General features: G+C 37.8%; 5 protein-coding genes across 6 annotated transcripts in view; 2 read left to right on the top strand and 3 right to left on the bottom strand.

Annotated features, from left to right (window-relative positions):
* Positions 1–231, top strand: part of LOC104711306 (ankyrin repeat-containing protein At2g01680-like) — a 1,799-nt gene extending 1,568 nt beyond the window's left edge. Inside the window, exon 3 of the mRNA XM_019229986.1 lies at positions 68–231. Within this exon, the coding sequence (XP_019085531.1) occupies positions 68–231 (164 nt within the window). The remainder of the gene's footprint in view (positions 1–67) is intronic.
* On the bottom strand, positions 359–1,761 carry LOC104711307 (U6 snRNA phosphodiesterase-like). Its single transcript, XM_010427998.2, has 6 exons — positions 1,576–1,761; positions 1,411–1,503; positions 1,074–1,320; positions 906–1,002; positions 759–824; positions 359–663 (listed from the first exon to the last, which is right to left on the bottom strand). The coding sequence occupies exons 1-6, from the start codon at positions 1,745–1,747 to the stop codon at positions 481–483; spliced, it is 858 nt and encodes a 285-aa protein (XP_010426300.1). The 5' UTR covers positions 1,748–1,761; the 3' UTR covers positions 359–480.
* Positions 3,514–6,671, top strand: LOC104711305 (putative lipase YOR059C). Of its 2 annotated transcripts, XM_010427996.2 has the most exons (11): positions 3,514–3,680; positions 3,857–4,067; positions 4,167–4,234; positions 4,488–4,558; positions 4,645–4,890; positions 5,116–5,279; positions 5,377–5,432; positions 5,516–5,568; positions 5,660–5,771; positions 6,014–6,111; positions 6,338–6,671. In XM_010427996.2, exons 2-11 carry the CDS (start codon positions 3,928–3,930, stop codon positions 6,407–6,409), a joined length of 1,080 nt encoding a protein of 359 aa, XP_010426298.1. In that variant the 5' UTR covers positions 3,514–3,680; positions 3,857–3,927; the 3' UTR covers positions 6,410–6,671. The 2 variants fall into 2 exon arrangements, with proteins under 2 accessions (XP_010426298.1, XP_010426297.1); XM_010427995.2 differs by having other exon boundaries at positions 3,515–4,067.
* On the bottom strand, positions 7,822–8,784 carry LOC104711304 (ethylene-responsive transcription factor ERF105-like). Its single transcript, XM_010427994.2, has one exon. The coding sequence runs from the start codon at positions 8,703–8,705 to the stop codon at positions 7,998–8,000; it is 708 nt and encodes a 235-aa protein (XP_010426296.1). The 5' UTR covers positions 8,706–8,784; the 3' UTR covers positions 7,822–7,997.
* LOC104711303 (ethylene-responsive transcription factor ERF105-like) lies at positions 9,803–10,741 on the bottom strand. The gene has a single exon (XM_010427993.2). It carries the CDS (start codon positions 10,669–10,671, stop codon positions 9,988–9,990), a length of 684 nt encoding a protein of 227 aa, XP_010426295.1. The 5' UTR covers positions 10,672–10,741; the 3' UTR covers positions 9,803–9,987.

Here is a 14,423-nt window from a genome sequence, read left to right as displayed (position 1 = left end):
CTCGGGTTCCCATTGCGGTTCCAGCTTCAGATTTGTATGATGGCTATGTATTTCTCGCACAACACAGCCATGACCAGCATTGCACCTGATCAGGTCAAGCTTTACTGCATTCTCATCACGTCCATCCTTGCTGCTGCCACCCCGAGTCTGATGAGGTTGCTCGAGAAGCCTATTAGCATGCTCGGACAATTTGTGGACTCCAGATTACCGAAAATTTGTTCCATGATTTGACTTTCTTGGAAACGATTTGTAATATAACAGCCAGTTCAATATCTACCTTTATTTAGCCAATCACTGTCCACAAATCACCATTGTTATTATGATTTGTTAAGACCTTTTTTTTAATAAGAGACATGAATACATCTAATGTGGAATACCCTAGAAAACATTTCATTCATGCTTCTATGTCGTTACACTAACAAATGCATACCTGATAGGTCTTTAAACACATAAATTGGGATATTCTTATTCATCTGGGAGTTAACATATTCTGTGTTTTTGTTTTCCTATCTTACACTCGATCCCAGAAAACTCAGAGGCAAAGATACGATTCTGCACACAACCACCAGCTCTAAGCTTCCTCAGTTCCCCATCAACAGCTCCCTTTAGTGAATTTCTAATGTCACCCAATGCCCAGACCAAGGAAATATGCGGCCGCGGATCCTATAAGAAAAAATACAGATGGGTAAAGTGTTGGTGACAGAGACATTTGTTACATACACAATCAAGCTTTTATATAGAATAATAAGTGGAGATACCTTGTAGAACTCTGGCAGATTGTGAAACTTGTAAACTTCATTAACAGCATCGATCTGCTTGCTTATCTAAAACAAAGCTATAAACATCAGTGCAATACCTAACATCAAGCTAACATTCAAAGGTAACTTTTGTTGTTACAGCATTACCTCGGATAGTCCTGAAGTAGTGATTTCCAAAGAAAGGAAAGAGCGAGTACAGTCATCATTCACAAAGACTTCCCACTTATTGAAATCAATCAAGTACCTGTCGAAAAAAATTTCACAAATCTCATCGTTATTGGTTCATATAGTATATAAAGGAAAATGTAGCTATACCTCTTATGAAACTGAAGCTTTTGTCGAAGCATAGAAACGACTGAGTTAATCTGATGAACACGTATAGGAACGCTCCTTCCTAAGCTTATATGGAACTCTCTCCCCAATGCACGCTTAAACCTCTGATCATCCTTGCATAGAATGCTGAATGGCACATCAGCTTCAACTAAATGAAGATTAGGAACAACTGATGCAACCTTCTTTAAGAAACAACCAATCTCCTTCTTCGAGGATGGAGGTATAATAACTAGAACACATACTGATCCTAGTTAGCAAGAACATTTTGATAGAATTGAATGATGCAATTGGTTAGGGTTCTAAGAAAAAGAGGGTTTACCAGGGATGTAAACGTAAAACGCGTAGTTGCCATCGACGTGAGGGAAGTTTCTAACTCGAGCCACAGGCTCTGTTGTGGAGAAATCCAGCGAACCTTCAGATTTCAGAGAAAAGAATCAGTATGAATCAGATTTGAGAGAGAGTAACAAGTTCGTGAGGATCATACCTGTGGATACAATGGATTCGAGAAGCGAGAGTGGTGGAGGAGGAAGGGGAATCGATTCCTTATCAGCGGTTGATTTCTCGCCGGGAATTGCAGGAACGGAACACGGCGGAGGAAGATCATCGGTATCGGAGTCCGATGAAGCGTCGCCGTAAGAAGCTCTCAATGCGTCCATTTGGCCGTAAGTGTAAATTAAGAAAAAATAGAAAGAGAGGAGAAAATATTTAAATCAGAATTCAATTTCAAGACAGAACCAGATTAAACCAGATTAAACCAGATTAAACCGAATTTATTAAGCCAAAGCGGCACAAATTCTGGAAACCTTAACGGGCCGATAATGGGCCTTTGAAAAAACTACACACCGAAAACCTAGCAAAACCCTAAATACGACGAGTGAGAAATCTGAAGCAGCACAATTCTAGAAAACTCTAACGGGCCGAAAATGGGCCTTTAGGAAAACTACACCGAAGAAGACCTAGCAAAACCCTAATTATGATGTCCCCCTATAAATTGAAAGCAATCGCCGTGGTCAACCTCATCATCAGTTTACAATCTAGGATTCTCTCTAATCTGTGAAGCTTTTTCTGTTTTAATCGTCGTCTTCTTTAGATTCTTTAGGATAATTAGGGTTCTATGATGCTATTAAGTGTTTTTTGTTTTTTGTTGATATGTGATGGAGAGAGAGTTGTTGGCAGTGATGACTCGGAAATTTCAAGCTCAACAGACCGGAATGAGTCGTTTCATCCATAATTGGTTGATTCGTATCTGTGTCGATACTCCCGCTGATCTGAGCCTTCCTCTCTCTCTTTTCTTTAGTTTTGTTTTCGTTTTCGAATCTGAATTTTTCTAGGGAAATTTGCTTTACAAATTGATTGATTTTCTCGAGAACAATTGTTTTTGGATCTTGATTGGGGGTAATAAAGGAGATAACGATGAGGATATACAGCTCCCTCTTCTGATATAGCTGAAGAGAATTGCTGGCAGAATCGAACCTAAAATCACTAGCCACTACTGAGTTATCTCCTTTATCATTCTCTTAATTGATTTCGAATCGTTTTGTTTGCTTGGTTTTATTCAAATAATATTAGTTATAGGAGGATGACGATAATTTAAGGGTGGTGATAATGATGAAGCAAAATTAATCTAATCCAACACTTGATCTGAGAGTTGCTTTGTGCAACTCAAAGTGAATGTCAACCGTTTAGCTTCTGAATCTATACTTTTTACTTATAATTTTTAGATAATTCTGTTTATTTTGGTATCCCCTGGTCATCTTAAGTGATCGTTTCCTGCGAATTCTGAAATTTAGTTATTAATCCCTTTTTTTTGTGACCACGAAATTGTTATTAACAATTGGATATAAACAAGCCAATCTTATTGGATTAGAACAAGTTAATTTGGTACCACGCCTTTCAATCTTAGGATGAATGAAAATGAATCTGCCGTTCTTAATAGACAATTGATGTATTGTACGAATGACCACTTAACATGGTACAACTGGACGTGACTTTAAACCTAGTAGACTGGACATTGATTCGTTCGGTTATGAAGATCAAACTGGAGCATAATAACAACAAACTTGCTTTAATGTAAATAAGCAATCAGCTAATTAATAGATACAAATCTGGACTGGGTTTAAAAAGACAAGATCCCTCAAAAATGGTCAATAAGGCTTATGAGGGTATTCTATGGAAGGCATGGAAACATTGTGCTGATCAATGAATTTCATTGGTATCACCATTTGTGGAAACGGATTATCTCTGTATTCTTAATACAAACACCTTTACTTCAAATTTATACTAACACAATTCAGTTTGTCCAAGAAAAAAAAAGTTGAGCAGTTCGGTTATAACGAAATAACTGATTCCCTCATATCGAGTAAAGTGAAAATATTATTTTTGATTTTTTGTAGTTCAGAAAAAATATTTATTTTTCCCCGAATCAGAAAAATAAAAATTAAAGAAAAAAAAAGAAAAGCAATGGCGTAGAGAGAATCATCAGTTCCCCCAGGAGGTCGGTAATGTCCCTGTGGAAGCCGACTTGACGATTCCTTACTTCCACGGATTCATTTTTTTATCTTGTCTTTTGCTTCTGTGTTTCCTTCTCAGGCAAGTCTGTCTCTTTGCTCCCTCTTTATCCCCACTCTCCAACCACTTTCTCTACTCTTACCCTATCCCTCATTTATATTCCCACCTTTTTTTTTTTGTTCTATCCCAATTCTTCTCATTGGCTCATTGTATCGTACCTCGTTCCTGAAATTGGCTGTGTTTATGCTGTGAACTAGATCCGATCGGGTCGAATTCGAATTTCAATTTTGATAACTTCGGCGTTTGTTTTGAACCTCTGATTGATCCCATGGAGAATAAGCAAGAGGAGGAGAACGGTGTTTGCTCCGCGGAGTCTGTTGATGGGAGCCTTGATGTTTGGAGTTGTCAGAATTCTGATTCTTCTTCCGCTGATCACCTCGTTGTTATGGTCCATGGCATCTTGGGAAGGTATTTAAAACCTCTCTTCTCTCCGTGAGTTGTGAATTTTACTTGAATTAGATTTGGGAGGAGAATTGTAATTGTTGTTTCCTAATTTTGGTTCTGCAGTACGGATGATTGGAAGTTTGGAGCTGAGCAATTCGTTAAAAAGCTGCCTGACAAAGTATTTGTTCACTGTAAGACAATTCTTCTTACACTTTGTTCTTCTTAATGCATAAATCTGATTTGTGACGGTTTTAGGAATTTGGCTAATTAGGATTAGTTTCCCTGTTCAGAATTATACTTTAGTTAGTGGTCCCTTTAATTGGGTTATGTTGTTCTCTCTCTTGCTACTATTGGGTTTATGTAGCTGGCAATTATCTCTATTGCTGATGCTTTTGAGACTTATATCGTCCCCAAGATTCTTATGATCTTGCTATTTCTAAGCAGGTAGTGAAAAGAATGCATCTGCGCTTACTCTAGATGGTGTGGATGTAATGGGTGAACGTCTTGCATCTGAGGTAAGCCATCATATACGTATTTTACTCTTTCATTTAGCCATTAGGGAAGTTGGACTCTGTTTGATGTAACGAAATGCATGTCACAGGTACTCGAAATTATTCAGAAAAGACCAAATATCCGTAAAATCTCCTTTGTTGCACATTCTTTGGGAGGGCTTGCAGCAAGGTATGCTATTGGGAAATTGTACAAGCCAGCTAATCAGGAAGAAGATTTGAAAGAACCGTTAGCAGAGAGTAGTGAAGGGCCTTCCAGAGGCACTATATGTGGACTAGAGGCTATAAACTTTATTACTGTAGCTACTCCACATTTGGGTTCAATGGGTAATAAACAGGTAAATCTTCTTATGTGCATGCATAGTGTGTTTATTCTAGTGATTTGTTTGAAGTTGAAACGAATTCTCTTCTACAAAGTTCATTGCATTACATGATTCTTGTGAATGTAAAGATAACATGATTTGCTTTCTTTAACCATGGAGATATGTTTGTATAATTGAATTACTATTAATACTTATGTCTAGATGTTATTCTCATAGGAGTTGTTTGTTCTCTCATTCCAGGTCCCGTTTCTCTTTGGGTTTTCTTCCATTGAGAAAGTTGCAGGCCTCATTATCCACTGGATATTTAAAAGAACTGGCCGGCACCTATTCTTGAAAGATGAAGATGATGGAAAACCACCCTTGCTTCGACGCATGGTGGAAGATACCGGTGACTGTCAATTCATGTATGCCAGCCTATGCCCCATTTTTCACAAGTTAATTCACCTAACCATTTCTCGAAGGAGTTCTGTTCTCACTGGAAAACGGTTTTCTCTATTGCAGATCTGCACTACGTGCCTTCAAAAGGCGGGTGGTTTATTCAAATGTGGGCTATGATCGTATCCTTTATGTGTGTTGTTTGTAGTAATACGCTTTGTAGCATATGAAATTACATTTCCTTTCCTTCACTAAATCTGAATAGGCGTCGTTGGCTGGAAGACTGCATCTATTAGACGTGACAGTGAATTGCCTAAGGTAATTTGACTCTTACTGGATTACTTCATTGGCTTCAGAATTTTGATATGATGGGTCTCTCTAATAAATGAATAATTTCTTGTTGACCCAGTGGGAAGATTCTCTGAATGATAAGTATCCTCATATTGTTTACGAAGAACTCTGTAAGGCATGTGATGTTGAGGACATACCAGAAGGCGAGAATCATTCAGACGACATAGAAGGTTAGCTTGCACTTGATGACATACTGACCGTTTAGGCGTTTATTAGTTATATTGTAGAACTTATTGCTCACTTCTCTTATTTCTATTTCTACTTTCTATGCCTTAGATCTCATTAGCTGGTAGAAAGATTAGTGTTCACTACAAACAATTCATATGTTGGTCTACCATTTGTAGTGCTTCTGCTTTCTTATTTTAATAAACAGCATGATGTATTTAAGTTATAATCCTTGTCGATTTTGCAGAAGAAATTATCAAAGGTCTGTCCTCTGTATCATGGGAAAAAGTTGATGTTAGCTTTCACAGTTGCAGGCAGAGGTTCGCTGCCCATAATGTTATACAGGTCACTCTCTAGTCTCTCCTGTCATCCCTCACGTGTCCTAAGATATAACATTTGTTTATCCTCCTTCCTAAGGGTTTTAATTGCATCTTTTCGTGATAGTTATCTTTCTGTTGTTATTAAGCTTAAACAATATCGGAGTGTTAATTCATTCTGATAGGATGAATTTCCACATACTTTCTAGTGAAAACATGAAGTCTAATAATAGCCTGTGTTATGCCATTTACAGGTTAAAAATGAAGATATGCATATAGAAGGAGCAGATGTCATAGAGCATATCATCGATCATTTCCATGCCTAGATCAGTAAACTTTCATCACCCAAGAGTCTGGGACAAGATAACTAAGGACTCAATAGTAAAGCAACAGTTTTCCAGTCGGACGAGATATGTCACGTAGTTGTTTACACTATAAAAATCATCAAATTTTTTCTGTGAGTGCTCAGGTAGCAAGATGTCGATTATGACCAATGTATTTGATACATGGTTTAGCAGCAAAGGAAAGCTTGTTCAATTCAATTGTATCATGTATTATATTATGCAATGGAAAGTATAAATTCTGGAAGTTGTGTGCCTGTATATTTGTTCTATTTAGAAGAAACCTACTGAGTTAGCGGTGTCACTTAATAAAAAACATTTTTAACAGTCAGGGTGTAGCACTAAAATGCAATCAATACTCTCTCATATCCAGTATTCCCCTTTGGTTGTTCCCTTTGATTTAGTGACTTGGAACGATCAAGATACTCTTGTTTTGTTGTATGATGTGAACATGTTACGACCTTTTGCATTGGTTGTTCCCTTTGATTTACTGACTTGGAATGATCAAGATACTCTTGTTTTGTTGTATGGTGTGAACATGTTACGAACTTTAGCATCACGTACATCTGGAAGCCGAAGCTCAGGTGGAGCGGGTGACAAACAGATGGCTTAGGTTTTTTATTAATCATACTGAATTTTTTGTGTCTTGGGCAGTCTGTATCTCTGCATTATGGACATTGATAATGATCTGGCAAATACAGGTATGTTGGTTCAAGACCTCCTTAAGTTGTTGCCTTGTTTCCTTTCGTACTTTTTAGTTCAATGGATTTCTTCAGTATAATGTAAATATTCATTCTTATGTAATATTTCCACTTCAGATGCCAACAGAGAATGAGAGGATTTGGGATCTGAATGGAACTTGGTTGTTGATCGAAGATCCACTGGATTTGATGTTTTGCAGCATGTTTTCTGCTTGGTTAAAATGGTTTCATTGTAGGGGATGAAAGTTCCGGTAGAACCAAAGTAGTTTTCCTGTCTCTATAGGACCCTTCCATTGGCCGTGGAATCGTCTGTGTGTAGTCAGTTTATGTACTCTACATGATCAGCTCTTCCGAAATGTAGATATCTTATCTTTTGGTTCTCTTGAAGGTAGGTCCAGCTTTTCTTAGAGTATATTTGTAAGAATTTAGTTCAGCATCATCAGTAACCAATGGGTTCAGTTTTTATCAAACTATATGCTGCCATCTAGTTTATTAAATGATGCAAATTTTTGTTCTATGGTGAAATATATAGGGTTGAAGCAATGTCCATCTGTTTATGGATGTCTGCACTATTGGATGGCGACCAAAGTCTTGGATTCTTATCGTATTATTCGAACGGTTTCTTACCATGGTCTTGTAAGTTTGAACTTCCTCTTTGTTCTATAAGAATCCAATCATCCTCTTGAGTTCTTAAAGGAGGTTGAAAGAATTGCATTTTAGAAGAATGAATGAATATAGTATAGCAATTACAGTCAACTAATCTAGAAGCTAGTTCACTCCATGAGGAATCTTGAATACAACCCTTAAGATCAACAAGTTCGATTTTTTTTAATGTTTTGCTTGTTTTGAGAGTAATCCAAAGTTGATGTCACCTAATGTTCACAATTTGACCCAAAAGCTTCTGTAAGGACGAGTTGAGAGTATCCACAAGATGGATAAGGAGATAACGCAGGCACGGCGAATATTGTCATCTCCTTACTGTCTTCTCCGTCCCAAAACCCCATCCAATTTGACGGCGTTAACGGACAAGCCTCAGCCTGAGACTGAACTTCTGCTTCTTCTCTCTTCACAGCTTTATGGATACACAGGTTACTTCCATGGCTTTCATCCTCCATTACTTGTCTCTTCCTCTTTGCCTTTAAAAATACAGTCTTATTATTGTTGTTGTTGTCTTCTAAGTCCTTGTACTTGCCTGCTTCGAGTGGAAAGTTAAGAATGGCTTTACTTCCTCGTAGTTTAAAAGCAGCCTTGTCGTAGCCTCTTGCAGCTTCCATGGCTGTGTCAAAAGTCCCTAACCAGACACGAACACCTTTCTTGTTTGGGTCTCTGATCTCAGCTGCATACTTACCCCACGGTCTTCGCCTCACGCCTCTGTAATGCCTTTGATCATCCTCTTGAGCCACTGGTGCAGTAGTAACTGCAATGGTGGCAAGAGGTGGCTTGCGTTGGCTTAGAGTGGAGGTGGTGCTGTGGTGGATGTTTGAGACAAAGGTCTCTAAGGAAGGAAAATCGGTAAGAAGGTGTTGGGTTATGCGATCTAAAGCTGATTGGTCTTGTTCTTGTTGATGTGTAGATGCCATAGATGATTTTGGAGTCTTTTTCTATTTGATTCTTTTTCTTCGATTGTGGATTTTGGTTTTTGAGATTGCAGGGTTATATAAAAGTGGGAAGTGAGAGGTTTCGTTGGTTTGACAGAGGAAGGATCCTTTTCAATTCTTTGACTTGTTTACTTCTACTGTTGTTTTGGAGTGTGGCAAGTGGGCTTTAAATATTTTAACTTTAAGATAAGAAAGGAGGGATTTTGGAATTTTCTTTATCAGTGAGGGGCCATCATCAAGCTAGTGTCTATTTCCAGGTTTCTTCGTATCCGATACACATTTTAAAATTGTTTTTATTAGAGAAATTTGAAAGAAAAAGAGACACATTTTTTGTTAACTTTTTAGGGGTAAAGTTTAATTATATTTTGGAAAGGTGGATGCACGAGTGTTTGTCGACTTGCCTCTTTTAGACAATATCTCGATGTTTGTATGTTCAGGAGGACTTCCATAAATTACTCATTGTCTTGGTACTATACTTCAGTTCAATGTTCGTCAGTACAACGTGTATACAGTATATTAATTTGTATGTGATACTTCGACTTCTGAAATACCCACATGGTTTGATGTTGTGTAGCCAGCTTTCAGCTTAGTCAAATGGTTTATATGTATATTGCAAGGGTATGAACATTCCGGTGGTTCCAAAGTAGTTTCTCTGTCTTTGTTGGGCTCTTTTGCCATTGAATTGTCTGTGTAGTCAGTTTATGTCTATATGAGTGAGATCAGTTCTTCAAAATGTAGACATCTTTATCATATACTTTTCTTGAAGGTAGGTCCAGCTTCTCTTGGAGTCCGTTTGTAAGAATTACTCCACTATCAGTCTATCACCAGTAACCAGTGGGTCAGTCGTTATCAAACTATATCTACATGTACTTTATTACTGATGAGATTTTTTGTTCTATGGTGAAAATATATAGGCCCTATATTATAGGGTTGAAGCAAAGTGTTTTGTGGGTTTCTGCACTATTAGACAGAGCGACCTAGTCTTGGAGGCCAATCGTTTTGTTCGAAGGGCTCATTAATAGGTCTTGTAAGTTCGAATTTCCTCTTTGTTTTCGTTTAAGAAAAAGGAAGACATGCTATAAAAAAGATCATCATACTCTTTTGCTCGTTTGAGGAAAGGTAGAAAGAATCGCATTTAAGAAGAATGAATGAATATAGTAAAGCATTTTTTTTTACAATCAGCTAATCTTCGAAGCTTTTAACACAATTTAAAGTTGCTAATGTCACCTAATGCTGGAATTTTCCAGATTTGATCCTCGGACGTTTACGTAAACACTAGTGAAGAGTATCCTAGAGATGGATAAGGAGATAAAGGAGGCACGGAGAATATTCCCATCTCTTTACTGTCTGCTTTGTCCCAAAACCCCATCCAACTCGACGGTGTTAATGGACAAGCATCAGCCTGAGCTTGAACTTCTTCCCTCTTCACAGCTTTATGGCTGCTCAGGTGGCTTTCGTCCTCTGTTACTTGTCTCTTCCTCTTTTCTTTTAAAGACACAGTCTTCTTCTTGTTGTCTCCTAAGTCCTCGTGCTTGCCTGCTTCGAGTGGGAAGTTAAGAATGGCTTTACTTCCTCGTAGTTTAAAAGCAGCCTTGTCGTAACCTCTTGCAGCTTCTATGGCCGAGTCAAAAGTCCCTAACCAAACACGAACACCTTTCTTGCTAGGGTCTCTGATCTCAGCCGCATACTTACCCCACGGTCGTCTCCTGACGCCTCTGTAATGCCTTTGATTCTCCTCCTCTTGAGCCACCGGTGCAGTAGTAGGAACGGCAATGGTAGTAAGAGGTGGCTTGCGTTGGCTTAGAGTACTTGAGGTGGTGGAGTGGTGGATGGTGGAGACAAAGGTCTCTAAGGAAGGGAAATCGGTAAGGAGGTGTTGGGTTATGAGTTCTAAAGCTGATTGGTCTTGTTCTAATTGTTGCTGTTGTTGTTGATGTGAAGAAGCCATAGATGATGCTAAAGTTTTCTTTGTGTTTTCGATTGTGGTTTTGAATGTGGGTTTTTAGTTTTTGGGATTTGAGGTTATATATAGAAGTGGGAAGTGAGAGGGTTCGTAGTGAGCTTCTTGTGTTGGAGAGAGGAAGGATCCTTTTTCAATATTTTGACTTGTGTGGTTCTTTTGTTGATTTGGAGTGTGGCAAGTGGACTCTAAATTATTATTTTTAAGATAAGAAAGGATTTGAGCCTTTGTCTTTTTGTTGTGGAGGGGGCCATATCAATTATGAAGCTAGTGTCGGCTTCCAGATTTTTTCATATCCAAGACAAATTAAGAAAATGTTTTTAAAGAGAAGTTTTGAATAAAAATTTGACACTTTTTTATATACTTTTATGGGTAATTTATATTTTGGAGAAGTTGGATGCACGAATGTGTTTGTCCTCCACTTGCCTGTTTTAGACAAATATGGCTGCCTTGGATTCTCGTCTGGCACACTGGATTATATGATTTGGTGGTTGTACGTAGACTTGTAGTAGCTCTTTTGGCCGCATTATTTGAAACGTATTCTTTCGTTTAATTGTTTGAACTTTGAAATTATTCTGAATTTGGTTACTTGAGTTCTGTGCCTTTCACGGCTAAGCAATATAGTATAGTTATTAGACCATCCACATTGGTGTGGAACTTTTTTTGGTCCCCCACATTTAATACTAATATTTTGAGGGTTTCTTATTTGTAGTAGGAGCATTGGGATGTATTTGTATTTGGTCCCCCAAATAAAATAATAATATTTTGAAAGTTTAAAGATTAATTATTTAAAGAAAGAAAATACAAAAACATACAATTTAGAGATTAATAACATTAAAAATATAACATAAAAACATCAAAACCAAAACAAACATTTTATTCAACTCATAGAAATTTTAAAATCAAACTTCATTATCCGGAAGATGTCCAAAGTTTGTCCAAATATGCTCAATCAAATCATGTTTTAGTTGATCATGAGCTTGTTTATCCCGAAGTCTTGTTTGACGAGTAATCGTACTGCTGATATTTGAACCCACACCGGCGGCACCAACGGTAAATGTTTGATCCACATNAGACCATCCACAATGGTGTGGGACTTTTTTTGGTCCCCCACATTTAATACTAATATTTTGAGGGTTTCTTATTTTTAGTAGGAGCATTGGTGTGTATTTGGGTTTGGTCCCCCAAATAAAATAATATTATTTTGAAAGTTTAAAGATTAATTATTTAAAGAAAGAAAATACAAAAACATACAATTTAGAAATTAATAACATTAAAAATATAACATAAAAACATCAAAACCAAAACAAACATTTTATTCAACTCATAGAAATTTTAAAATCAAACTTCATTATCCGGAAGATGTCCAAAGTTTGTCCAAATATGCTCAATCAAATCATGTTTTAGTTGATCATGAGCTTGTTTATCCCGAAGTCTTGTTTGACGAGTAATCGTACTGATGATATTTGAACCCACACCGGCGGCACAAACGATAAATGTTTGATCCACATGTTCTCCGTGTTGAAATTCAGAAATAATGTTTCGGTAACTGTATGTATGTCGTTCGTCTTCGACAATCATATTATGGAGTATTATGCATGATCTTATTACATTTGCCATTTTGTTTTTATCCCATAAACGAGACGGATTTTTAATAACGGCGAATCTAGCTTGCAAGACTCCAAAGGCACGCTCAACATCTTTCCTAACAGCTTCTTGTTTTTTAGAAAAGAGAGATTTTTTCCTACCTTGTGGAAGTCGGATTGATTGAATAAAAGTTGCCCAATTTGGATAAATACCATCAGTGAGATAGTACGCCAAGTTGTACTCCCTTCCGTTGACAACAAAGTTGACTTCCGGAGCTTGACCGGTTATTATGTCATCAAAAACATTAGATCGATCAAGAATATTAAGATCGTTCATAGTACCTGGAGCTCCAAAAAAGGCATGCCATATCCAGAGGTCATACGAAGCTACTGCTTCCAACACAATTGTAGGTTTTCCGGTTGACCGTGAATACATGCCTTTCCAAGCCGTGGGACAATTCTTCCACCCCCAATGCATACAGTCAATGCTACCAATCATCCCGGGAAATCCACGCTGTTCATTCTGAAAGAGTAGTCTTTGTAGATCCTCCTGTGTAGGACGTCTTAAGTATTCATCTCCAAACACTTGGATGATGCCGGCGGTAAATTCGTGCAAACATTCTCGAGCTGTCGAAGCACCAATTCGGACATACTCGTCAACACTGTCAGACGAAGTACCATATGCCAATTGACGAATTGCTGCAGTACATTTTTGTATAGGTGAAAGACCAGCACGTCCGGTTGCATCCTGGCTTTGGCGGAAATATTGGATTTCGGTAGAGAGACGTTGCACAATTCGCATGAACAGTGGCTTGTGCATGCGAAACCGTTGCCGGAATAAATATTCTGGATATGTGGGAGTGTCACTAAAATAATCATTCCAAAGATTATTGTGGCCTTCTTCCCGGTTTCGCTCGATAAAAATCCTTTCTTGTGGCTGGTTTGGTTCGGGGATATTTTGGGAGACATCATAAATATTTTCTAAATAAGCATCAAAATGATCACTATCATCTGCTTGGTAGTGATAGTGATCATCATCTCCATGGTAATGATAATGGTTTGAAGATGATCCCATTTCAAGAGAAAGGAAAAGAAATGAAGAAATGACTTTGTATTAAAGAGAGAAGAAGAGAATGGAAGTTAAAGGAAGAGAGCGAGAGTATTTTGTTGCTTTGATCTTATTTGATGAAATGAGTTGCTACTTTGGTTATGAAGAAAGGAAGATAAAGAAATGACTTGTGTTGTTGGTTTGGTCGTGTTTGGTGTGAGTTATCATATATATAGTGGAGTTCCAGTTTGTAACCCGTGAGAGACCAAAACAAAAGAACATACATGATTACACCAACAACAAGTACCCGTGACAGAGACCAACACGTCCGTAGTCAAAATACATGTAATACCCGTGAGAGACCAAAACAAAACAACATACATGATAAGAAAACAACAAGTACCCGTGTAAATCATTACACCAACATGAACAAAATACATGTGAAAATGATGATTACACCTACAACCAGCAAATCAGTAAATTTTCTTAACTTATTTTCCTTACATATCTCATTAACTACATTCTCCAACCTTACCAGTTTCTGTTCAGTTGCGTTACTCTCATCATTGAACAAGGTTAAGTAATCTACCTTCTCAGCCATCACTTCATATCGTCTATCACTGTCCCTCAACTCCTCCATTACAGCCACATCCCACCACTTGTGAATATGCATCTCACCATCATCGACATTTGGACATGTGAAGAACCTGCAATAAATAAGGAGTTAGTACGTATACGAAACTTACACTTATACTTTATTTAAACTTATACTTCATCACATACCTTCTGTTGTAGCAGTTGGATAGAAAAGGCTTCGCACCACATAACATTCCTTCGGGAATCCATGCTCCACCTCCGGCTGAGGTGGGTATTGCCTCGACTCTGCTTCATCCATACAAATCAAAGCATCTAGCTCTCTATCCGCAGTGTCCTCTGAGTACTTATCAGCCAGATAGGATGAAGAAGGCTGGGAATAGCTATAGTCGTGGCCCATGTCTTACGTAACCTGAAGATAAACAAGAAGAAGCAGATTAGACTTAGTACAACAATACACAATCTGATTAAGTTAGTTTATACAATAGCCGAGTTACTAGAAATTACAATAG

Source organism: Camelina sativa, chromosome 9 (assembly GCF_000633955.1).
Source record: "Camelina sativa cultivar DH55 chromosome 9, Cs, whole genome shotgun sequence".
Classification (NCBI taxonomy): Eukaryota; Viridiplantae; Streptophyta; class Magnoliopsida; order Brassicales; family Brassicaceae; genus Camelina; species Camelina sativa.
This window is presented reverse-complemented; position numbering and strand designations above follow the sequence as displayed.

What these genes read in the sequence shown, in the direction of transcription:
- LOC104711307 (XM_010427998.2), bottom strand. Translation starts at nt 1,747, where the DNA reads ATGGACGCATTGAGAGCTTCTTACGGCGACGCTTCATCGGACTCCGAT. An exon ending in GTTTTACGTTTACATCCCTG is followed by an intron (nt 1,321 to 1,410) that starts GTAAACCCTCTT and finishes TATGTGTTCTAG; the next exon opens with TTATTATACCTCCATCCTCG. An exon ending in CTACTTCAGGACTATCCGAG is followed by an intron (nt 825 to 905) that starts GTAATGCTGTAA and finishes GCTTTGTTTTAG; the next exon opens with ATAAGCAAGCAGATCGATGC.
- LOC104711305 (XM_010427996.2), top strand. Translation starts at nt 3,928, where the DNA reads ATGGAGAATAAGCAAGAGGAGGAGAACGGTGTTTGCTCCGCGGAGTCT. An exon ending in TGACAAAGTATTTGTTCACT is followed by an intron (nt 4,235 to 4,487) that starts GTAAGACAATTC and finishes ATTTCTAAGCAG; the next exon opens with GTAGTGAAAAGAATGCATCT. An exon ending in GTTCAATGGGTAATAAACAG is followed by an intron (nt 4,891 to 5,115) that starts GTAAATCTTCTT and finishes CTCTCATTCCAG; the next exon opens with GTCCCGTTTCTCTTTGGGTT.
- LOC104711304 (XM_010427994.2), bottom strand. Translation starts at nt 8,705, where the DNA reads ATGGCATCTACACATCAACAAGAACAAGACCAATCAGCTTTAGATCGC.
- LOC104711303 (XM_010427993.2), bottom strand. Translation starts at nt 10,671, where the DNA reads ATGGCTTCTTCACATCAACAACAACAGCAACAATTAGAACAAGACCAA.